This window comes from Rhinolophus ferrumequinum, chromosome 2 (genome assembly GCF_004115265.2).
Source record: "Rhinolophus ferrumequinum isolate MPI-CBG mRhiFer1 chromosome 2, mRhiFer1_v1.p, whole genome shotgun sequence".
Classification (NCBI taxonomy): Eukaryota; Metazoa; Chordata; class Mammalia; order Chiroptera; family Rhinolophidae; genus Rhinolophus; species Rhinolophus ferrumequinum.
The window spans coordinates 36267839-36293432 of NC_046285.1; the positions used below are offsets into that span (position 1 = coordinate 36267839).

A 25594-nucleotide genomic window follows, 5' to 3' on the forward strand; every position below is an offset into this window, starting at 1 on the left:
CTAGAATATTAATATGTAGAGTTTACTTAAGATAACAGTAAAGTATCTTAGCATTTGGGTTCATACTGATTGGTTCCAGGTTAATATATATATACCTATTATTTGGTCATTGATAAATGCGCATTTCATTTTTATCTAGTAATTGAACATAGTAAGATGTCTCTATTCCTATTTCTGGAATAGTGTTTTGGGAGGTAAACATATTTATAATAGTGATAAGAGGCTAAAATTACACGCACCAGAGTTTGAGTGTTTTGTTTTCAATATTTAGGTATTGAAATAGAAGAATTGCAGAATGAGGAAGAAGAACTAAGTCCACCTCTCATGGAGTACAATATAAATGTGAAATCAAACACTGAACTACAGTTAGCAGACATGAATAAAGATGGGACATCAATACCCAGTGAATCTTCAACAGAATCTACTAAAGATCTCCAGGAAGTATAAGCTCTTATTAATATTTGAATTAGAAGAACATAATCAGGGCCTTTAGTCTGTTGCATGTGCTATACTTAAAGGATCCCAGAACACTATTTATCATAGTGTTCACACAAAGCTTGAATTGGAGTGGTTTTTCCCCAGTACTTCCTTCCATAAATTTTCCTGCCTTAACCATATCTTTTGCCAACATTTATTATGTGCCAGGCACTATGCTAGACTTTTTAACATGTTTGTTTATTCTGATTGATGGAAATGGATGTGGGAGGTTAATAGAAAGTAGAAGAAAGCATAGCGGGGAATAGAAGGAGAGAGAAGGGAGGTAAAAACAGGGATATTTTAATACCATTTGTGCAAAGGTAGAATTAAAATCATCCAGAATGGAATCTCTGTATATCTTTACAGATAAGTGGTACAGTTATTATATAGTCACTAAATTCTTCTTAGGCTTAATTTTTCATCTTATGGATTTGAACTTATTGATTTTTTAAAAGTGCCTTCCTCCTTTGTTACTCATGCATACATGTGTGCAAGTGAGGATTTATGAGCTTTTTTTTCAGTGGCCAACTCATTAATGTTATATGTTGTACCTTTATATATCAGTGATTTTTTTTTTAAGAGCAGAAGACTGGGATTAAAATAAAAATAAAATGGAAAATTTCCATAGAGTCTAGAAAGAAAATATTATCTGTAATATTAGAAGATAAAAGGTTTCAGTGTTTAGAGGAAATGTATTTTGCATAATAATCCATTGTGCAGTTTGAATTGCATATTAAATAAATGACTTATTTCTTACCTATCAGGTTAAGAGTAAACCAAAGAAAAAGAAAAAGACTAAGAATAAAAAGGTAAGAGACTATATTAGCATTATAATAAAGGGTGTCTGATCATGAAAACTTAGGTATAATATGTGAGTTCACTGTTAGAACTTAAAATTGGTCCAAGTAGACAGTACAAATAACTTAAAAAAATGTCAATAGCTTATTGAATATATGATTATAGAGAAGTCTATGTGTGTTATATCCTGAATGATTTAAACTTACACTGTGCCTACTTTACTTCCCTAAATGATAATTTATACATTTAAATATACAGATAAACAGAATTGGTCACTTGGAAATTCCATTAATTTCTACATACCACTCTCATTTTAAAAATGCCTACTCAGTGTTTTATAAACAGTTTTTCATCATATTTCTACTGATATGTTCAAAAACATTTTTTAAAACCTTAAAACATCTTGATTTTCTTTGTGTCTAAGACTTTGCCAGCAATGCAGTAATGTACAAAAATTGTGCAAATGCAAAAAAATTTCTTTCATGATTCTTCCTTGTTGTTTGCCAGTTGAAAAATGAACAAGTTACTATCTGTAGCACAGTTTTAGCAAGAAGTTTTTTAATTGCTTGGAAACATCGCAAGGGAAAGTGGAATTTTTTTTTTTGGCTTAATAGTTTATTTTTTTAATTCAGACTTTATTTTCTAATTGAAATTAAATGGAATAAACACAACTGGAAATAAATGTAAACACCATTTAAAAATTCATACTTTAGTAATATTAAGAATTTCTTTTTAAATGTTGGCAACTGTCTAGGAATTTTTTAACATCCTAAATTTTTTCCAATTTATTGTATTAAAAGAAGTTTAATATAAGAAGATACTTTGATATAAGATAATTTTATCTAGATAAAATTTGGACATTAGAAGACAGATATTATATCTTACCTCTTTTATCTAAATTTTAAAGTGTAGGACCTGAAAAATGCTGAAATTTTTGCATACGACTATTTCACATAGAATAATCCTATTCATGTACTCAATTACTGTTATTTTAAGTGCAAAGAATTGTCTACCTTGGAGTGTAAACAACCAGTCATAGAAATCTAAGTCTATCCAATTCTCTAATCAGGAGTTCTCCTCATGAAAAATTATAGCATTTAGAAATTTGCTTGTGTGATGACAAAGCCCCTATGCATGAAATTGTGTCCTCTGTTAATCTTTTGTTTTGCAATATCTCTACCTAAAGATAGTTGAAGTCCTAAAAACGCCTATCAGGGACTCTAAGGAATGTGATAGAAAAATAAAATTTGGGCAGCAAGTGGAGGGAACAATATAGACAACTTCTAACTAGTACGTAAAAGACTCTGTAGCTACTATTATCTGCTCCCCTTCTTCTGTTAGGAATTTAGTACTTCTAGTTATTCAGTTTGTAAGTAACTCTTCGGGGTTAATTAGAGTATTGATTACTCATATATTACCCTCCCATTAAGAGTATTAATTACTCTACATGATTACTCTTATTCTTGCTCCTGTTCCCACCTCCCACCCAGAGGAACTGAGGGTTAGGAATAGAAAAGGGAGGTTAAGAAGATGGCAGAAGAATAGAAGGCTTTGTGATGAAACATGTCAGGAAATAAATCGAGCCCTTCAAATTGGATGTCCTCTCTAAAGGGAAGTTGCTGAGGTGCGTATAAGAAGACAGACTGATACATACATTGGCATAAAGTTGTCATGGGAACAGCTAAAAAGGAGATTCAGAAATTTAATTAGCTCTACTAGATATGTTCATTATGAACAACCAAAGGTTCAGCTCAGTTATTCAAATACACTGGAACGAAGGCAGGAGTTCAATATTCTAAATTGTAGACTCAAACTGGCCCTGGACGTTATCAGACACTGAAACGCAAAAATCCTCTCAGTATACAGACAATAAAGCAGAACAGATTTGTAACTACCTAATGGAATCTGTGGGGAAGGAGACCCTGAAGATTTTTATAAACAAGAGGCAGTAGGAGGAATACTATAACTTATGTAAGAGTAGTATTCTTAATGGAAAGGTAATACATGAGTAATTAATATCCTTAATTTCATATGTGTTGTGTCCGTGATATTCCCTCTATTTAGTATGTTGCCTTTATAGTTGTATTTTAATGAACATAAAATCTAATGCTTTTAACATTTTCTACCAATTATGATTTCCCTAACATTTCTTTTTTGTAAGAGTCTTGATATATAAATCTGCTTTCTCCTTACATGTAGATTTTTGAGAATTCTTGTACTTAGTATAGAATTCCATCGATGAGAATTCCATGTACCCTGTCCCAGGATATACTAATAGGTACAAACTCAACCCCAATACTGACTTCCAATATGTGAATCAGTGATTTTCAAGTCATGCTTCATTACTCAGTAGTAGATTACAAAATCAGTGTAATGGGTCTCAACTACCAATTTAAAAAAGGTAATAGAATTAGTTGGAATAAAAAAAATTTCCAGAGTTCCTCACCTACTGTCTTAATCAGTTCGGATTGCTATAACAAACTACAATAGACTGGGTGACTTAAACTACGAACATTTATTTTTCACAGCTCTGGAGGCTGGGAAGTCCAAGGTCAAGATGCCAGCAGATTCGGTGTCTGGTGAGGGCCCTCTTCTTAGTTTGCAGACGGCTACCTTCTTGCATGGTCATCACATGGCGGAGAGAGAGAGAGAGAGACAGATAACGTTCTGATCTCTTTGCATAAGGGCGCTAATTCCATCATGAGGACTCCACAACATCATCTAAACCTAATTACCTCCCAGTGACCCTATCTCCAATGAACATCACATTGAGTGTTCTGGTTTTAATGTACAAATTTGGAGGCAGGGGTTGGGGGTGGGGTCACGAACATGCAGTCCATAACCCATGTGATATGGTTAAGGTGTATTTCATGGAACTTATATTTCAGTTTTATACTTATGTATAAAGATATATGTAAGTGCATTTGTATCATGATATAAAATGTATTTCTTATTATGCTTGTGGTCAAAAAAGTTTGAGAAACACTGACCTAGATGCAGTCAGATCACTACACTGTATTGACATAGTTGATATAGATTACTAATTCTTGATGCTGTTTTTCAGAATAAGGAATCAAAAGAAGACCAAGTGTAAGTATTAGTTTATTTAATTTTTAAATTTTCTTTAGTACTTTCAAAGTGTGCTTTGCCAGTATAACACAGCCTTACCTTGGGGTGTGTTTTCATTAAGAGAAGAAAGGACAGTGACTTATCTTAATAAGTTGTCACCTTTTTACAGAAAATGATGAACAGTTAAATTATCATTTACTTTGGTAGACTAAATCTCTCACCATTTTTCTGTATGGCTGCTCAAGAATCATCCAATGCTAACTGCTTTATTTGAGGACTAATTTAGGTCCAGCATAAAATCTTCTAAGATATGGTCTAGATTGTGGGTAGCCAAATCTAGACTAAATAAAACTTAACCTTAAAGGACAGATCATTGTTTGTCCCAATTATGCCTTTTGCAAAAGAGTTTTTGTTTTGATTTGTTTTGGTTTGGTTTCTTTAATTAACTTGAGGGGTTTGTTTGTATATTTGTTCATTTTTTAATCCCTGATTTTAATAGTGAATTTTGAGTCTTTACTGGAAATTTTTAATATCTAACAATCACTGAGACTATTTCGTAGAAACATTAGACTGATGACAGCATAATAGAACAAGGAAGTAGGAGAGACAGTTTAATGAAGAGATTATAACCACCAAAAAGTTTATTAACTGAAATCAGTACATTTACAGAACTCACTGGAAGACATAAATTAAGATATCTTTAAAATGGTAACAACAACATATTTTGTTAATTTTAAAGCCATTGCTTTTAGTTGATATTTTCTTACTGATAATAGGTATGATTGATACACTTGGTAAATAATGAGTTCGTCATCCAAGATGGGTTTCCATTTTCTCTGTCAACAAATTGAGTCACTAGAGTAATTGTTTTTGTTTGTTTTGTTATTTTGTTTTATTTTCAGGCTGTGTCTAAATGCTATAAAAATAACTTACTAAAGAATGAAACAGTATCATCAGTTATTTTGCTCATTTTGCCTACAGTGTAGATGCAAACTTATATGATCATAAAATCACCTGGGGAGCTTTGTTTTTAAATAGGAATTTTTAAATCTACACAGAAGTAAAAAGAATAATATATCTACATTAGTATATATACCTATCATGCTGATTCTACAATTACCACTATTTTTCCACATTTGTTTCATTCTTACCTTAATATTTTGTTCTTTATTGACATGTTTTCAATATCAAATATTATGTAATTTTACTTCTACATGTTTCAGTTTGTATTTCTTAGTAATATGAACATTTTCCTATATTATCACAATGCTATTATCATAGTTTTAACATTTAGGAATAATCTGCAGCTTTTCAAAAATACAAATTCATCTATATTTTTACAATTATTAGAGTCCCTGGAAAAATATGATTTTTAAAAAGCTCTTAAAGTAATTTGGGAAATTAATTTTGTTTGTGAACCAGTGGTATATACAAGCAGTTGATTTTATTGAACTTTCCAAAATGTTTGAGTCATTCTAGAATACTTCAGTGATACCTAATAACTGTTTTATAGTGTTTCACAAGTTATTCTATAAGCATTAGATACTAATTTTTCTAGGTCTTACTGGCCTAAATAAGTAATAATGCACCCTCGAGTTACCTTTTTTCTTTCTATTCACTAATAAAATCATTTATATCATACTATAAGTATTATTTTTTGTTACCATTCAATGAGATTAGGAAGGAAATTTATAGATACTAAATAGTAGACCAACTGAAAGAATAGTAACATGCATTTACATTTTATATATAGGTATAAAAATGGGTTAATTGCCATTGCACATGTAGTATTTTCATTCTTTTTGCAGTAGTTTGTAGTTTCTGAAATTCATGTTATCACTACAGTTTTTCAAAGGTCCTGTTACCAAAGAAACCCATTTCTGAATCTACTGTGTTGCTATTTGCAACCCTGTATTTAAATGTACATTAAACCTAAGTGCTAAAGTTGATTAAGTCCACCTACCTGTCAAGAATGTTGTGATAAAGTAATATAGCAAATATGGAAATGCTTGTCAATATTTCCCAAAGTAATTGATATTAATAGTTACAATTTGAAAAGTGGACTTCATGGTCTCCTAATTCTTGAAAACACTGGGATGAACAGAATAAGTACTTGGACTGAATGCCATCTCAAATATGCTAAAATTCATTGTGAATCTTCAGGAGATGTTCACAGTGTGAGCACTATCTAAACGTTCTTTAACCATGAAAGCTTCTGCTGCTAAGCATCTCATGGGACCAGTACAATATTAATTTGGGAAACAATGGCTTGGATGAAAAGCTTTATGTAATTATAAAAGATCACATTGATTATGTCACCACTATAGCCCAAACATGGGAGAAAAGGAAGAGCAGTTGAAGAAAAAGCAAGCAAGTCTGCACCCAGTCAGTAAATTTGTGAAAGGTGATGCAAGTGATGGTCAAGAAGATTCTGCAACTGAAGACAAGTTCTATAGCCTGGATGAGTTGCACATTCTGGACATGATTGAGCAGGTAAGACCGCTTGGAGAGGACACAGCCCTACTTCCTACTTCCAGGAGGAACTGTTAACCTTTGTTTTCCTCATGACTCTTTGAACACTATGTTTGCCTAGTGGCTTATGCTGTGTTTGTGAGGAGAAAGAAAAAACAGGAAGGGAGGGACAGAGGGCTGGATGAGGAAAAAAGAACTTTAGGAGTTAGAAACATTTCGCTTTAGCCTACAAACCGTTTCCTGACTTTAATTATTGGGCAGAGTTGATTACAAATGTATTCTTTGCAAAGAGTTTTCCAGTACCTTGGGCGGGGGTGGGGGTGGGGGGACTGGCATAATCCCATTGGATTAAATTTCATGAGAAAAATAGTTTTGTAAAACAAAGCTACTTTCATTGTTTTGTGTTTTTTTTTTTTTAATGAAACCTGGTTGTTACTATGAAGCAGCTATAAATAATGTCAATGTACAACAATTTTTCCTTTGGTTCCTTTCCTGGTAGTAGTCACTGCTGGGAAGGACGTACCTTATTGTGAAGGTGCATATGAACATGATTTAAGTACCTTACAGAGCACTCAATCAGACAAAGCACGTGAAATACTTTTTCTTTTTTTTTGGAAAAACCACTTGATTTTCTTACCCATGAGAATTCTATACTGAGGGAGTCTTATGATAACCTGTTCCATAGTATAAATATAACGATATATAGTATGTAGGAATATTGATTGTCTCAGGGTACAGTCAGCTCAAGTGATTCCCTGGCTGACAGTACAACATGCATATAATTGCATACCCTCTTTTTCTCCTTTCCAATTATAATACTAGAATATGTATATTTTAACTGAAGTGACATATTCCAAACTTTGTATGTAACACTGAAGTCTAAATGTGGGGCCTTTGGTTTTCATTCAGTAGCCATGAGAACTATGAGAACTTGAAAACAGAATCAAAATGTCATACACCTTTCAAAAAATGCTTATTCATTTATTCAAAAAACATTTGGCAAACACTGGTTTTGTCTCAACAGCAATGTATGCTATTTAGTCCCTATGATCATAGTGTTTATAATAAGGTGGAGAAGTTGAACATTAAACTAAGGTGATGCCATGTAATAATATAAAGTTCTTGGGCAATTAAGACTACCTGAGTTAGAATTCAGGCTCCTCCACTCACTGTTTGTGTGACCTTGGGCAAGTTACTCATTTTAATCATCTCTGAAATGGGAATAAGAGTATCTACCTCATATGGTCCTTTTAACAGTAAAAGCATTACAAAAAAAAAATACTTAAAAATTGTAAGCTTGCAGGTAATGTTATCCAATAGTAACATCAATAGATAAGTAACTGTGGCATTATTTAGTGAATGCTGTAACTAGGGAAGGTTGGGTTTATCTAAACTAATCAGAAGTGATGTTTGTATTGAGACCGTTAAAGAATAAATAGGACATAGATGGTAACTTTAAATCCCATATAAACAACTAAAATATTAGTGTTTTTTCTAAAGAGGAAAATAAAGCATGCATATTCCATTTGCTCAATAGGGCTCAACCAACAAGGTAACTGCAGAATATGGAGAAACTGAGAAGGAAAAGCTTGCTCGACAACAGCAGCTTTATAAATTGCACTACCAGTGTGAAGTAAGTATTTTTGCAACTAGATCTGAGGCAATTCAGAAGTAGTTCAAATGTTAAACTTAATCATATTTTCTATTTTTAAAAACCCAATTTTTTTTCTTTCAATTTCTGGTGACTTGAACAGAATTAACTGAAATAGTATTTTTCATTGAGCAGGATTTCAAACGACAGTTGAAAACAGTGACTTTTCGGTGGCAAGAAAACCAAATGCAGATTAAAAAGAGAGACAAAATCATTGCATCTCTTAACCAACAAGTGGCTTTTGGAATCAATAAGGTTTCCAAGTAAGTACAAATCTTGATAACAGGAAAATCTGGGTTTGTGCCGTAATGAACACTATCTTTAAAAGAGAAGCCATGGTTAGCCACTAGGTGGCACTGTGGCTGCACATTAGGAACTGCCGTGCACAGGACTGTATTTGTTTAAAAGACAACTCTACACTTGCCTTGCCAGCTGAAATGAGAAATACGCAACTGCTCACTCTATATATAAAGCTCTTCATGTATTAGCTGAACAAGTGTGAAGATAATAGAATTACATGAGAAAGATAATTAACTTTCAGATCATGACTAATTCGTAAAAATGTGACAAATGATTGACTGTTTCTTTAAAACATATGATGAATATGTTCTTCAAAGACACCATGGAACCACTTGCATGCTTGTTTATGTTTATCTCTCAGAGTATTTGTGTTCTAAGCCCAAGAGATTAAAATTAAACCAAATTCCTGGAGACTCTTCTCACCCCTACCAATTTCATTTCTCTTACAACCTTAAGAATTAAACGCCTAAAACTAAAATTTCTGACTTAATAGGGAAAAACAAGTGTCCTGCTTTATTATTTTCTATTAATCACTGTCTCCAGTGAGTGTCAGTTGAAATAGTAAGATATAATTTGTAAAACATTATTTTAATGAACAGTGATACCGCAAGATACCAGTTGTCCATGAAGTCTAATTTGAAATCTTTTGCAGTTCCTACACTGCTAATAGGGAGAATAGATGAGTTATAGGAAATACCTCAGAGTATGGAGTCGAATATACTAATTATAAAATTGGAGAAATATTTGGTAGAGATTTAGGACTTAAATTTTCTCCCACATACCGTATCATCCAACCTGAGGGGTTTTTAAAAAGAACTGACTGCCATAGCTCTGGCACCACAACGTCAGTTGCAAATACTTTCAGGCTTGTCCTTGCTGGACTTAGACCCTTCAAGTTCAGAAGGAGGTGAGGACCTAAGGTAGCTTGGGTAAACTAAGCTGCCGCAATCACTTAAGAAGGATTCAAAACTTTGCCTTTTAGCCTGGAGAGTAATGACCAACCCAGAAATATGTTACATAATATCAGAGATCAGAACAGTAATGCCACCTGCAGAGGAAGGCAAGCAGTTGAGCTTCCTCTCTCCTTCACTGTCTGAGGATATCCCTCCTCCACTCTGATAGCTGATCCAGGCACCCTTGTGTGCTTGAGACTACAAACAGAGCACTTCAGGGGGTGCATATGCCTTCAGACTATGAGCACTCAGTGTTGAACATTTACCAAACATTTATTAAGTACTCACCGTGTGAGAAGAGTTCTGTAAGGCACATGTAGAAGTTACTGAGATGTGATAGACATTGACTGTAAGCTAATGGAGAGTATAGGTTAACACGAGGGGATTAAAATTACATGTAACAGGGGGACTTCCAGTTCCACCAAGATATAGTGGCTCCATTACTTGCAAGTTCCCCTTATTATAACAAAAAGACCGTGGACCTACAGTCCCCCTTATTATAACAAACAAACATTGGAAGACTCTGAAAGGTAGAAGAAAGCAGACTGTCTGAAGACCTTGGGACTTGAGGAATGATATGGCAGTGATTTTCCTTATTGCCTCCCATATATCCTAGACAGGGCACTGCAGAAACTTTCAACCTAGAACTGCCAATAGGTAGAGGGGGTAAAAACTCCAAGAAAAGCCTTTTCTCTTTAGCCAAAGGAAGATAAACAACAGAAAACCATTTTAGCACTACCCACCTACTCCAGCCAAACACCAATAGCCCCACACCACCTTTTGGAAGCAGGCAATATGCTCTGACAAAAGCAGATGGCAGAAATCAGATTCTTTTGCTGGGGTAGCAGTACTGAGCAAGCAGCTGATCTTCCATTCTCCACCAGGAGAAAGCAGATAATGCTCCAGTTCCTCTGCCAGGATAGCATCAGTGTTGTCCAGCTGCAAGCTAAGCCTCTACTTCTACCCAGCATCAATGAGACTTAATAAACTGATCTGAGGTAGGACTAGTCAATGCTAGGTTTCATCCCTGCTGTCCTCATGGGGAACTAAGTCTCCCCATGGGGGTTAGTTGGCACTCCGTTTTTTTCCCTCTCCCCCTTTGGTGCTAGAGGGGCCCAACAGGGAGTTCCTGCCTCTTTCTACCCTACAGCAACAAAGCAGTGTGAATCAGCCCTTCTACACTTCACTGGAAATAGGACAAGATCAATAACAGTAGGCTATGTGTGCATATGATAATACCTACTGCAACAATTAAAAGAACTGCACAAAGAGAGATACTCAAAAACACTGTAAGTCGAGAATGAATCCTAAAATATGTACAGATAGCCCACAAAAAGGTAAGAAAAGAAAAGCAGACAACAATAAAATGGAAAACAATAAAAACAGAAAACAATAAAATCACTAACATGTCAATAATTACCTTAAATGTAAATGGTCTAAATACACGAATTAAAAGAGAATAGCAGAGTGTATTTTAAAAACAAAACAAAACAAAAAAATGTGATCCAATAATATGTTGTTTGCAAGAAACTCACTTCAGTTTTAATAACATAAGTAGGTTGAAAGTAAAAGAATGGTAAGAAGTATGCCATGCAAACATTAATCAACAAAAGCAGGAGTTTGTTTATTAATATCAGATAAAATAGACTTCAGAGCAAAGAAAACGACTGGAGACAAAGAGGGACATTACTAATGATCAAAGGCTCAATCCACCATGAAGATGTAAGAATCTGTGTGCGTATTAAAACAAAGGTGTATGTACCAAATGATAGAAATTCAAAATACATAAAATAAAACTTGATAGAACTGAAAGAAATAGAAAAATCTACAATTTCAGTTGGTGACTTCAACACCCCACTCTAAGGAATTTGTAGAACTACTAAACAAAATCAGCAAGGGTATAGAAGACCTGTATAATACCGTCAATCAACAGGATCTGATCAATATTTATGGAACACTGCACCAGATAACAGCAGAATCCATATACTTTCAAGTACCACAAGAAATATACCAAAATAGACCATATCCTGAGCCATAAAACAAACCTCAACAAATTTAAAAGAATTGAAGTGATGCTAATTATATGCTCTCATCACAGTGGAATCAAACTAGAAAATAATAATGCTAAGACAAGAGGAAAATTTCCAAACCCTTGAAAACTACACACCATACTTCCAATTAATCTGTAAGTTCAAAGAGGAGGTGTCAAGGGAAATAAAAATACATTGAACTGAATTAACAATATATCAAAATTTGTGGAGCACAGCTAAAGCAGTTCTGAGAAGAACTAACGTACACATTGGAAAAGGGGAAAAGTTTCAAATAAATAATATAAACTCCCACCTCAAGAACACAGAAAAAGAAAAGCAAAATAACCCAAAACAAGCAGAAAGAAATAACAAAGATGAGAAGTAATGAAATCGGTAACAGAGAAACAATAGAGAAAAATCCATGAAACAAGCCTGTTTTTGAAAAGATCAATAAAATTGACAAACTTCTAGCAAAACTGGCAAAAAAAAAAGAGAGAGAGAGAAAGAGAGAGAAGACACAAATACCACCCTCAGGAATAGAAACAGTGATATCTCTACATACCCTGCAGATATTAGAGAATTATGCTGAGTGAAAAAAACCTAGTCCCCAAAGCTTATATAGTGTATGATTCCATTTGTATAACATTCTTGAAATGACAAAATTTCAAAAATGACAAAATGGTAAAAATGGGAAATAGGTTAGTGGTTTCAAGGTTATAAGGAAGAAATGGAAGTAGGAGGGAAGTGGGTGTGGGTATAAAAAGGCAAAATGATGGATCTTGTGGTGATAAAACTGTATAGTATCTTGAACTGTATCACTGTCAACATCCTGGTTGATATACTGTCGTTTTGTAGGATGTTACAATTGGGGGAAGGTGGGTAAAGGGTACATGGGATCTGTCTGTATCATTTTTATACCTGCATGTGAATCTGATTACCTCAAAATGTTTAACTTTTTAAAAAGGACGTATCTGTCAAATGGAACTATACTTAATAGGGATTTTATAGGGCAAACAGAGTACTATTGATGGTTGTGATAAGGAAGAACTTCACTGAAGACAGTACCCTGTGTTGAACCTAGGCTAGGAAGGATGAGCTGGGAGAAGAGACAAAGGGCATCTAGGCAGAGAAAACAGCACAAGCACTGTGTATTCTCATATAACCTTTTAGCCTTTCTTCGTTTAACTCACTTGAGCATGTCTGAAGAGTATGTTCTTTAATTGTAAAATGTTGACTTCTTTCATCTTAGAATATAGTGTTTAGTAGGAAGCAAAAGAAACAAAAAACTCAGCTTTTTTCTCCTAATTCAATACTAATCCTTCAGGAAATGTTTGGTAAATATCTGTCAGTGATGATTGCAGTTTTAACAAAGAAGATTTATTTAAAAGTGACACATTTTGTACAAATTACAGTAAGCATATTCTTCATAAATATTAAGAATCTGCTATCAATAAAATCCATTTAATAACCTTAATAGACAGCCAGAGTAAGCTTGGAAACTTTAGATCTTTTTAGAAAAGAAAATCTAATCCTACCCTATCATGTTATTTGTGAGAAAAATAGGACTGAGAAATTATGACTACCTGAACATATACAGCTGGTTCATATCCAAGCTGGATGGCAGGAACTGTGCCTACTTTATCCTCTTTCCTTTAAGAATCCAGGTCTTCTGAATTCCTCACCAGCTCTGTCAACTCTGATCACCCACTCTGGAGCTGGGTGAAATAGTGAAGTAATTAATGTAAGTATACAAAGGAAAGGACAATATCAGTGTTAGAAATATTACCACTTTTCAGCTCTCTTTACATACTCCTGTGTACTACTATAACAAAGCTTGTATTTCTTACTATTTACTTGAGAACATGACTTCTTTTGTATAAAAAGAGACCCGGTTTCTTTCATTGCATTTTCTATCCAACAGAACATTGATAGTAAGTCTCTACAGCTTCCGAAAGCTCAGGGTAAAGGTGAGTGGATAGTCTCTGTAATCTAGTGAGCAATCCAGCCAACAAGTCATTGTTTTAAGTAAGCCTTACTATTCCATCATTTATATTAACCAAAACTCCTATGTATCTCAAGTGTCTGAACATATTAGAAACTTTTTCATAATAGCTTTTTGCATATTAATTTTTAAGCTAATCACAGGTTATGTTTTCTGATTTATACAAAATTTTTAACCCCATCTTCCCATGATTAGGTCATATGAGTGACACCCCAGTTTTAATTTATAGTTTTCATTATAATTTTTATTTGCACATAGTGTCATTACCTCTAAATTTAAAGTCTGATTTTTTTCAGGCCCCAAGTCTTTAATAGTTTGCATGACTTGATATAGTATCTCTTTAAGGAACTTAAAGTGCTCTGTCCCAACATAGGCCTAGAACATTAGAAGTTACCATCTGTTTTCTGGTGGGTAAACTGAAGTACAGAGCTGAAGATGTCTTTCCGAGTCATCAAACTGGGAATACAAGATAACTCTTCCCTTTGTTTTTCTAATTTACAACTTAGTTAAAACTAAGGGGTTAGAATTTAGTTCTTTCTTTGGGAAATCAGTACATCAGACATCAGAAATAAGATACATTTCAGAATGACTCGGTATTGGAGTGCAGATATTTTCAGGCTCAAGATCTGTGGCCCAAAATGGACACACTTAATCCTTCCTCATCTGTAAGTAGAGCTGTTCTGACTGTATTAATGACAAATCGTTTCTGACATTTTTATGACTTTCTTTCTTCTTTGCTTAGATTACAGCGTCAGAGCCAAGCTAAAGATAATGAAATCAAGAACCTGAAAGAGCAGCTTTCCATGAAAAGGTACAAACAGCTGTTGCTTTGGTTGAGGGTACCATCTCTGAAACTATGCATTCCACTCAGCACATTCTGGCTAGGGTAGCAATATCGTATATCATCCAAACTGGGGCATGTTGAGCCTGAAATTGAGCAGTATTAATAATTACACTGGGACAACAAGTGTAAACTAGAACTGTCCTAGGGAAATGGGAGGTTTGTTCACCTTAGCTCTGGCCCTAGAAGTCTGCTGAGAGAACTTCAATGAGCCAAGTTATGGTCCCACGGCAGACTGCTGTCAGAGACTAGGGTTTCATGAGATCTCATCTCTTTACCCTAACCAACACTACTAGTTGTGACTGCTTTGTGAAACTGCCTGTTTTGTTATCATTTTAGATTTGCCTGTAGGAAATTTTTTATAACAGTTTTTTTGAGATCTAATTCATATTGCATAACATTTACTCGGTTAAAGTGTACAATTCATTGCTTTTTGGTATATTCACAGAGGTGTACAACCATATCTAATTCCAGAACATTTTTCTTACCTGAGAAAGAAAGCCTGGAACCTTCAGAAAGTACTCCTTATTCTCCCTTCCCTAAGCTTCTGGCAACCACTAATCTATTTCTTGTCTCTCTGGATTTGCCTATTGTGGACATTTCATATAAGTAGAATCATATAATGTGTGGCCTCTTGTGATTAACTTCTTTGACATAATGTTTTCAGGGGTCATCCATGTTGTAGCATGTGTCTGTATTCATTCTGTTTTGTGGAGAAATAACATTCCATTGTGTGGATATATCATATTTTGTTTATCTTTTTATCAGTTTATGGACATTTGGTTTGTTTCCATTTTTGACTATTATGAATAATGCTGTTAGAACATTTGTATATATATTTGTGTGTGGACATATGGTTTCAATTCTCTTGGGTACATATCTAAGAATGCAATTGCTGAGACATGGAATAAACTCTATGTTTAACTTGTGAGGAATTGCCAAACTGTTTTCCAAGTCACTGCACCATTTTACAATCCCACCAACAATGGATGAAAGTTCCAATTTCTCCACATCCTCACAATACTTATTAGGTTATCTGTCTTTATTTCACTCGTTGTAGTGAATGTGAAGTGATATATCCTTGTGATTTTCATTTGCTTTTTCTCTAATTATGTAGAGCATCTTTTCATGTGCTTATTGGCCGGTTTTGTATCTACTTGGAAAAATGTCTATTCACCACCTTGGCCATTTTTTAAATTAGATTGTTTGTCTTTTTACTGTTGAGTTTTAATTATTCTTAGTATGTTCTGGTTGCAGGTCCCTTATCAGATATTTGCAAATACTTTATCCCATTTTGTGGGTTGTCTTTTCCCCTTCTTAATGATATCCTTTGCAGCACAAAAAGTTTTTAATTTAATGAAATTCAGTTATTTATTTTCTTCTCTTGTTCTTATAGGCAAATTTTGTACCATATTCAATGGCATAATAATTCTTGGTTGAGTTAATATATCTCCTTGAATATTTTATGATTTTTTTCCATCAAAACACTCTCAACTTAATAGTGTTCACAATATATTGTTTTGTCAAGCTTTTTATCAATGTTTGTCAGGTACTCAAGTATCCAGATGTTTCTAAAAATAAAACATTGAGGACAGCTTCTGTGAAAGTTCCCTATCACAATGTTATATTTCCAATTAATTGTTTCCATTAAAGACATTAATTTGGTTTGTATGCTCTAGAGTTCTGGGGCTCAAGCCAATGTGAGATAAGAATAAAAGAAACCTCACAGGTAGCCATACTGTTATCCTTCATAAATAATGTCCTATTATCATCTCCCTCCCTCTCAAGCTATAGAATTTTTTTTTCATTCTAAGGTTTTGAATGTAAGCACTGAGATAATCAATAAAATATTTTAATGCAGTGACTTAGCTTTATGACAGGGATAATAAAAACCTTTGTAGTTGCCTTTGTTAGAATACAAAAAGGTGATAGAAACTTTATTTTATGTAAAGTTTATTAATAACAATAATAACTAACATTTATTTAGTACTTAATATGTGCCAAACACAAAGTGCTTCATGTATATTATTTGAATTAATTTATACAACGCTCTTTGAGGTAATACAATTTTCTCCATTTTTACATGTGAGGAAACTGAGGTACAGAGAAGTTCAGTAACTTGACCAAAGTTTCACATTTACTAAGTTGTGGAACTCAGATTCATCCTCAGACAACTTGATTTCAGAGCCAAGTTTTAATCATTACCCCTATATGACAACTCTAAAACTTCTACATAACAGGTAGTCTTAAGTAATGTCTTCTTTAGCTTTTATGTGCTGTATACTTTTCAAGAAATCATTAACTTCATTGAATAGTTTGTATTTTTCTTCTTCCTGAATAAGGTAGAAAAATCTGTCCTTGCTACAATGTTATTGACTCTTTAATGATCATATATTTCAGATCTCAGTGGGAAATGGAGAAGCATAATCTGGAAAGCACAATTAAAACATATTTAACCAAAATGAATGCAGAAACTAACAGAGCTTTAACAGCTGAGGTAAAATGAGAGAGAGAGAGAGAGAGAGAGAGAGAGGGAGAGAGAGAGAGAGAGAGAGAAAGATGGGGTTGATGAGGGAGGTTTTAACTGTGCAATTGTATACTAAACTATTGATGAAAGACTGTTTCTTCAATAAAGAGAAATAAGACATCTTAGGACCAGCCAGGAAAATTCAGCTCCAACCCTTGTACTTATTTGACTTACTGGAATTTTGTACAGGATTACTTCAGTATTGATGATCTTACGTTGTTTTTCCCTGAATGACGCCAAGAAATTGGTCTGTTTCAGTATGTATAGCAGATGCAGACATCTTGGGGAAATTCTCATGAAGCCAGGCCACTAAGCCAAACTTTGACGAGTTAACATTTCACTGCTGCCATATCTCCCTTCTTTGCTACTCCCTACGTAGGTTTTCCAAAAGCACATATACATAATACACTCCATTGTCAAAAACCAACATGCACTCTGGATCCAGAAAGTCACCCAGTTATTTCTAAGTTAGCTTAGAAACCCACAGCTAGGGTCTCTCAAACAAAATAGGATTATATATGTGTATGTCATTTTTGTTTATAGATAACCAAACTTGATATACAATAAGATTCAAGTTTTTGGAGACCTCACTGACATTAAAACCATTACAGACCTTCCCACCTCTATCATAGTAAGTGCTGTTCTTTAGAAGAGTACTCAGAAATCTGGAGGTCAACCATCAATAAGTGATATCTGAACCAAAAATCCCTGGAGAGTAAAGTTTTGGAGTGCTAGATTTCATTAAAAAACAAACAAACAAAAAAAAAAAACTCATTATCTGAAGCCCTCAAGTTTGTATTTTTGTTTTCACTGCTTTTAGTCAGGGAGTTTCTTTTCTACTTTCATTATTAATTTTAGAAACACTTAATGCTGACCAAGAATATAATAAACTATTTTCAATAATGGTGCAGAAGGGATCCCGGCTGTAGGATTTACATTGAACCAGATGCCCGCCAAGGCCCATTTGGACTGTATGGTGCTGTATGGTCTGTTATTCCCTTTATCAGTTAGAAAACAAACAAATAGCAGGGCTTCTTTTGAGTGTCCTTCACTCAATACCGAGGGTCTCTCTAGTATCAATTAAATTAGAATGTCTGGGACCAAGCATCATTTTTTTAAAGTTTCTGAGATGGTTCCAGTATATGTGGCAGTTTGAAAACTAATCTAGAATGTTTACCAACCCAGTAACCATTAAACAAAATAACATTTAGCTTGTTCTCACTCAAATGTTCTTTCATGGAAGGTATTCATGAACTTCTCTAGGCCAGACAAGGGTGGCTTGGGCCAGGTAGATGACTGTGTCAGAAAGCTTTTATAATGCATTGTGGATGGTCAAGAAGCCCAGGTGTTGTTGGAAGAGATTGAAAAATAGCTTTAAATGTACTTGATGATTGAGAAAAGAATGTGTTCATTTATAAGGATACCGTAAACATCTTTCTCTTTCTCTTTCAAAAATCTGTAGGTGTATTTCTTACAGTGTCGTCGCGATTTTGGTTTGCTTCATCTAGAGCAGACTGAAAAGGAATGCCTCAGTCAGCTTGCCAGGGCGACTCAGATGGCGGCAAGGTAACCTTTCCCTTTGAATGTATCTTGATCTCAGAGAGACTCGCAAGTGGCTCCAAGGTTGAACATAATCTACAATGTGATTTCCACATATGACATCAGAGACTTCCAAGTGAAGAAGCCCTTGTGTTTTAAATTTCAAAAGTCATCTAGTCACTTCGATATTTTTATTATGTTGCTTCTGCTGAAGCATTGAGAAGTCTACTGAATGCAGTGATAGCTGCTGACAGATTTTTCCCCCCCTTCCTCCACAGTGAAATAGATTAAAACAAAATCTCAGAGACATGTATGAAGACTAGATATTTACAAACCAAGGTGGATTCTAAGTGGAAAATTCTTTTCTAATTGTTTTCTAATACTTGATTTTAAATGCTTTTGGAGTACTTGGGGTGGGGGTAGTATTAACACCTAAAATCATGTTACAGGTAATTTCCTGCTGTGCTATAAATGAGTGATTTTCAAATATTGGGCAGGTTGCATGAGTTCTCCTTAAATTTATAATTTTATGGTGTATTCCTTCAAACTTAAAGAATTAATTAAATTAGTATCTCTGGGCCAAGGCATCATTTTTTTTTTAATAATTATCATTGTAATGATCGTGATTCTTCATTTCTAAAGAATCAGAATCTCTCAGGTTTAGCAAGATTCCCAGGATACACTGATGTGCGTTCAGGTTGATGAAGCACTATTGTAAGTGATCAGTCTCTCTTTGCTTGCCAGAGGGAGAAAGCTCTGTAAATCAGAATGTTATCAAGCCCCTTTGTACCAGATTATCTCAGTGATAACTTGTGCTGCTCTTTTAAAGCTATTGTACTGGGTGGTACTGGGATGGGGACTTTATAATAGATAGAGCCTTTTAAAAGCCTTTGAAATCTCTCTTGTAGAGAGGACAGACCCTAAACACCTCAAGGCTCTTCCTACCTAAGTCATTTGGTGGGTATGTTTGGCAGAGCTGCTGTGTTTGTGCAGTTTATGCACTTCATAGAGGCAACAATCTAATTCTTGTTTCTGATTTGCCCTCCCGTTGGGAATATCTTTTTCTAATTTGCAAAAAAGCCTGATAGGGCAGCTGTGACCTTGTGTTATCAGGATTAATGTGAAGGTAGTCCAGAACCCGCTTCTGAGATGAGTGGGTGGCATCTTTGCGAAGGGATGGCTAGGGCAGTTTCCCTGTTTGTCTTTCTCTGCCTTCCTACTTCCACTGAAGTAGGAAGGCAGAGAAAGACAAAGGTTTTATATGTCCTAAAAAATATCACCAAGATAGAAAAAAACTTGCTCTTCTGAAGCAGAAGTTATATTTGCTTTTGAAAAAAGAAATCTTACATGTTCCTAGTCCTTGTTTCTATTTTTAATAACAAACAATCCGATACAACTTTGTGCCCATTTGAAGTAATTGTTGGTGATAGGGGTAATTTTGTTGTTTGACATTATTTTCACGTATGCTAGATAACATAATGGAAATTTTTGGAAACCTAAGTGGTATATAAAAAGAAAGAACTTTCTCGTGTCTCCTTGTCTGCACCAGCAATCTAGAATCGCTTCAATTGAAGGCCGCAGTAGACAGTTGGAATGCCATTGTGACAGATGTCAGAAACAAGATTGCGTTCCTCAGGGTAAGTTGTGAAGTATATTTAGAATCAATTAATTGAATGTTATATACTTGTATATAACATATACAAGTTATATATACAAGGTGTCATATACTTAAAGAAAACAGCATTAAAAACAATTGTTAGAGAAATTTAAGGAAGAACATGTTTTTTTCATTTGAGTTATTAAAGTTTATGCCTTTTTTAGGTTTGATATTGATTACTTCCGTGTACTTGGTTGTAAGTAGCATCCTGTACTCATACACGTGGTCTTTTAGGTCCTCATTGTAGTGAATGGTAAACTCAAAAGTTGTGCATCACACCTAATTTCCCTAGAATTCCGAAGCTACCTGCTCCAATCAGAAATAAATGTCTACCTTAGTTTGACTGTGTGTTTACAGAATTAATAGGGTGATCAAGCAGACTTGTATTAATTTTCAGTCTTTTTATGTAATTAATCCATAATACAAAATAATAAATTCTTAATTGTTGGTTTAATAGACGTAGGACTATGCTAAAGGTAAAGAGCTAAGCCATGGAATATTTATTTTCCATTTGGTTTTAGGATATTTTTATATGTATATGTTAAAGCTGACATATAATGTTTATTTTATGATTTCACAACACAGTCACATGCAGTTGTGAAAAGCTGCCTCAAAACATTTTCTACTTGTCTGGCTTTTTCATTGGTGGTCTTGACTGTTTTCTGGACTCTTTCTTCCTCAGTCTTTGGTGATGCTTAGCATTTCTGTTGGGTTTATTCAAAGTTCTGGCATTGAAGGAGCTGCTCCTTGTTCTGTATCCTTGTTTTCTTTCAAGCACATGTCCTCTGTGTGGAAGTTTCTAAGTGTTTTACTTTTTAAGACTTTCTTTTCCAGCTCTTGTGGGTCATTTACAAAATAGGATGGTAAAGCAAAATGGGGACAAACAAATGCCAAAAAAATGTTAAAAGCATGTTATTAGGTTCTAGGACTGGAGTCTTACTTTTGGCAGAATCTAAGAGAATAAAACAGAGGTATATATGGAACTGGAGAAAGCTAGAGGTATAACTTTTGAGACAAACAAAATGTAAACATTTAATAAATATTTCTTAAAAACTTCCCCTCTACTTTTTAAAATGAACATTTGCAAGTAGTCCGACTCTGTTATAAATACTTTCCCCCCTGTATTTATCAGCCAGTACTTTATTTATAGCTTCTTGAATCTTTAGAATCTATTCATTTTATATTAGTGGTTCCCATTTTGGGACTGAAAATTATGGAAACACTAAGGAATTATTACAAGGATCTGTCAATTATGTGTCTCTGTGTCTTGTCAATCAACAGATACTTCTAAAAATATAACTATTTACATTCAGGGATATTGTTCCATAGAATTGTTTTTACGTCAAAAATTGTTTTTATATTATTTCTGACATAGCTTGGGAATCACTATTCTATGCTTATTATTCAAAATGGCAGCAAATATTTTTATATGCTATTTCTTTGAAGTTGATTTTGCTTTAAAATATTGTTTGTATTTTGCTTCTAGACACAGTACAATGAACAAATTAACAAGGTGAAGCAAGGATTTGCCTTGAGTACCTTGCCTCCAATCCAGCTTCCTCCACCACCACCTAATCCTGAGATACTGGTGAGAAATACATTTTGAAAAATTGCCATCTTCATCTTGATAAAATATGGGCTCTAAAACAGTGACTATGTGGTTTGTTTAATGTGTATTCAAAATGGAATAGGCACGTAGTATGTATATCATTTTTAATCATGTCCATTCCTGCTATATCATCTCCAGATGATTCTATCAAATGAGGCCACTTACATACCATAGTTTGCTGTGTATAATGTGCACCCACATTTTTGGCTCAAACATTCAGGGGAAAAAAATCTTTCATTTTAATTTTTCAATTCAAATTTTTATTTGTTTGCATTTAGGTACTTGATTCTGTATTATAAAGGAAGTTTAGCATTTATTTTTTAACATGTTATGGTACAAGAAATTTGATGTAACAAATAATTACCAAACACAAGAACAGATACAAGGTATAAGAAATTTATGTACCGGTTAAGAAATTTACGATATTTATGCATCATAGAAGGCCAAGAACTCTTCGTCGTTGTAAGTTCATCATAAGTTCAACAAACACTGATTATCGTATTCCAGGGTATTATTTTGCATACGGATATCATGATTGATTTCTAGAGTTACACTTGTAACTCATAAGCATAAATAAATTAATTAAAAACATTTATATAAATATGGAATTAGTATTACCCATGTATAATGTGCATCCTTATTTTTGCCTCATAAATTTGGGCAAAAATGTGCACATTAGACACAGCAAAATGTGGTAGTAGTTGTATCACTGGATTTTAGTGGTGCATTTGATATCTAAAGAGGTAGTATATATTCTTATTCATCCTGTCACTCTTATAGACATCGTGGGAGAAAACTAATGAACACTCAGAATTCCCAACTCCAAGTTACCCCTAGATGACTGAAACCCTTCAGCATAATACCCTCGCAGGCTGAACTTCACCCCTCTTCATTAACTTCACTAACATTCTACTTTAGATGTTCTTTTCCTTAAATTGTATCTTCTATTCTATCTTTAACAGCAAGAGAGCTTCCAGCTTCCATTTATGCCCCTTTCCTGCTCGGTAGGGATCAATGAGTGTAATCAGACAAACTAATATCTGTGCTTTCTTGTTTAAGTTATCCTTTTGGGAAACCTTAAACCAATAAACTCATAAAGCTTCTCAAAATGCCTTTTAGGACAGAACCATTAGGTGATCATTTTTATTATAACAGAGCTGGGGGTGGGAAAAAAAGAAAGGTGTGAGATATTCAGGGGCAGATTACTTTTGACATCAGCACTTCTGCTTGTAGGATAACATTGAAAATGTTGTTCTACAAATAGATGAATATATCAAAGAACTTAAAATTTCAGTAAATTATATGGAGTTTCACTGTGTTCCCAAAGCAGAATCCAGAGCTGAAAGCATTATATGCCATACACTCTGTGCTTTAGTTCAGAATGTCAGCATTGCCTTTTATATTTTTGGTCAGTACACTTTTTGCAGGAGTACTGTACTGTGCACATTGTCATTCTTGGCTTGGAATACCATCATACCCAACTACCCTGATAAGGATGGCGTCACATACGTGACAGGGAAATCCCAAAGATTCTCTGTGGTTCTGCAGTAAGTAACACATGTTCTTGGTAGGATTTCTACAAAACCCCGGGCCTTCTTCCCATATTCAAATTACTGTCTATACGTTGTAGTTAAACCCGCCCATGACTAAATATAAAATGGCTCCCGAGACTCAGGAGCTAGATACAGAGTTATTCTTTGGAGTTTCCTGGAACCAGACTGGCATAAGCTGACTGATACCAGTGAGACTGTAACGGACAAACGTAGGCAAAGCTTGACTCCTATTCCTCATTTCTTCAGAGACTATTTTAGTTCTCATGTAGCTATTCAGGTTTGGTCAAGGCAAAGACCCACTAGCAGTTAGGCCCTGTGGAATTTATACACATCCTTCTGCTAACATCTGTGTCTTTTGTGCTTCCTAACAGAGTCAAGCTGTGCTTGATCAAAGCTGACAGTTGTGTTAAGAGTGCAGGTATCAGTGACCACTGAGCATTAGTGGAACAGTCTGAGAGCACAAATGCTAGAAATGTGAATATGCTGTGTACTATAAACTGAGGTGATATTATACATTGGAAGCACACGAGAGACCTGGGTTCAAGTCCCAACTCTGGAGAACTATGTTAGTGTTTGGAAAATGAGGTGTTCTGGACTTTGCTTTTCTCATTTATAAATCAGGAAGTTGTACTAGATGATCTAATTCTAAACTCTGTCTGTCTGTTAAGAATGGTAACCAGGTTTTAAATATATACTAGTCTAACCTAAGAAGTCTGGAATAATGAGTACTATTTCGAATTTAATCAGTATTTTTATGTTTCATTATATTTTGAGTTTTGTACCCTGCCTATCTAATCCTCAAAGTAATGTTCGGTAATAGTTGTCCTCAAAGAGAGCAGGACTGTTAACTTAGTACCCACCATTCATTCATTCTTGAAAAAGTTTACATTATGAAAATTTTGAAACATATAAAAAAATAAAATAATATAACGAACTTCTGCAAACCCCACAGCCAACTTCAGCATTATCAACATTTTGTCAATCTTGTTTCCTATCATCCCTTTCTTTCTCCCCACTGGAATATTTTAAAATAAACCCGCCATACCGTATAATACCATCAATGTATACTTCAATATGTATTTCTAAAAGATGAGGACTCTTATTAGTTGATATAATCACAACCCCATTTTTCTAAGAGAATTAAAAATAATGTTTAATATTTAATATCCAGTTAAAATTTATATTTCCACAGTTGTCTCAAAAATGTCGTTTGTTACCTAGCTAAACAATATTCCCAATTTGGTTATAATTACCTTAACTTTAAAAACCCTTATTTTTAAAAACAATCCAAGCAAGGTTCATACTTTTCATTTGGCTGATTGCTCTCTTTTAAGTCTGTAACAGCTACCCAACCCTTTCCCCTTTATTCATGTAATTTATTTGTTAAAAAACTAAGTCACTTATCCTGTTCAATTTTCCATATTATTGATTTAACTGATTGCATCCTTCTGATGTCATTGTACATGTTCTACTATTTTCTATAAACTGATCATTAGATCTAGAGGGTTGATTAGAATCAGGTTCAGTATTTTTGGGAAGAGTTTCTTTTTTATAGATGATGATATATATACACATCAGAAGAGACACAATATATCTCCTTTAACAATGGTAAGAATGGAATGTCAACCTCATCTATCCATTATGAAGTTCCTCATTAACCTTTCACCTATTGGTTTTTGGATCATTACTTAAGAGCCATATTGATGTTCTTTTTTTTTTTTAATTCCATAAATTGTTTAACTGCTTTATGCCTGTGCTAGACCTGGCACACGATAGATACTCTATGAATCTGGCGTCTTCTGTAGTCCAGCCAATAAGGTATCCCTACTATTGGTAGATGCTAAGAAGGGGTAGCTTTCCACAGCCCCCTGGGAAGTCAGTAACACACACCAGCATGTCTACAGTCACTATAGAAGAATTTATCTTCCAGGCCCATTTTAGTTTCCTATTGCCCTTGGAGCTAAACATAAAATCAGAATTCCATCAGGTAGTACAAGGTTCCTCCAATGTATAATAGCGAAAGTAATATTTATAAACAACTGTGGTTCTTTAGCGGAATTTCTGAGTGTCAGTATTGTTCATCAACATGGATAGTACTCACTGAGGAGCCCCTTTG

General features: G+C 34.4%; 1 protein-coding gene across 5 annotated transcripts in view; it reads left to right on the forward strand.

Moving 5' to 3' along the window:
- Positions 1-25594, forward strand: part of DZIP3 (DAZ interacting zinc finger protein 3) — a 97688-nt gene that overhangs the window by 58997 nt on the left and 13097 nt on the right. For all 5 annotated transcript variants that reach the window (XM_033089610.1, XM_033089625.1, XM_033089634.1 and 2 more), the window contains 12 exons: positions 272-441; positions 1242-1286; positions 3804-3854; positions 4340-4365; positions 6672-6837; positions 8354-8449; positions 8603-8730; positions 14495-14563; positions 16994-17090; positions 18583-18686; positions 20209-20296; positions 21803-21904. In XM_033089610.1, coding sequence (XP_032945501.1) covers positions 272-441; positions 1242-1286; positions 3804-3854; positions 4340-4365; positions 6672-6837; positions 8354-8449; positions 8603-8730; positions 14495-14563; positions 16994-17090; positions 18583-18686; positions 20209-20296; positions 21803-21904 — 1142 coding nt within the window. The remainder of the gene's footprint in view (positions 1-271; positions 442-1241; positions 1287-3803; positions 3855-4339; positions 4366-6671; positions 6838-8353; positions 8450-8602; positions 8731-14494; positions 14564-16993; positions 17091-18582; positions 18687-20208; positions 20297-21802; positions 21905-25594) is intronic.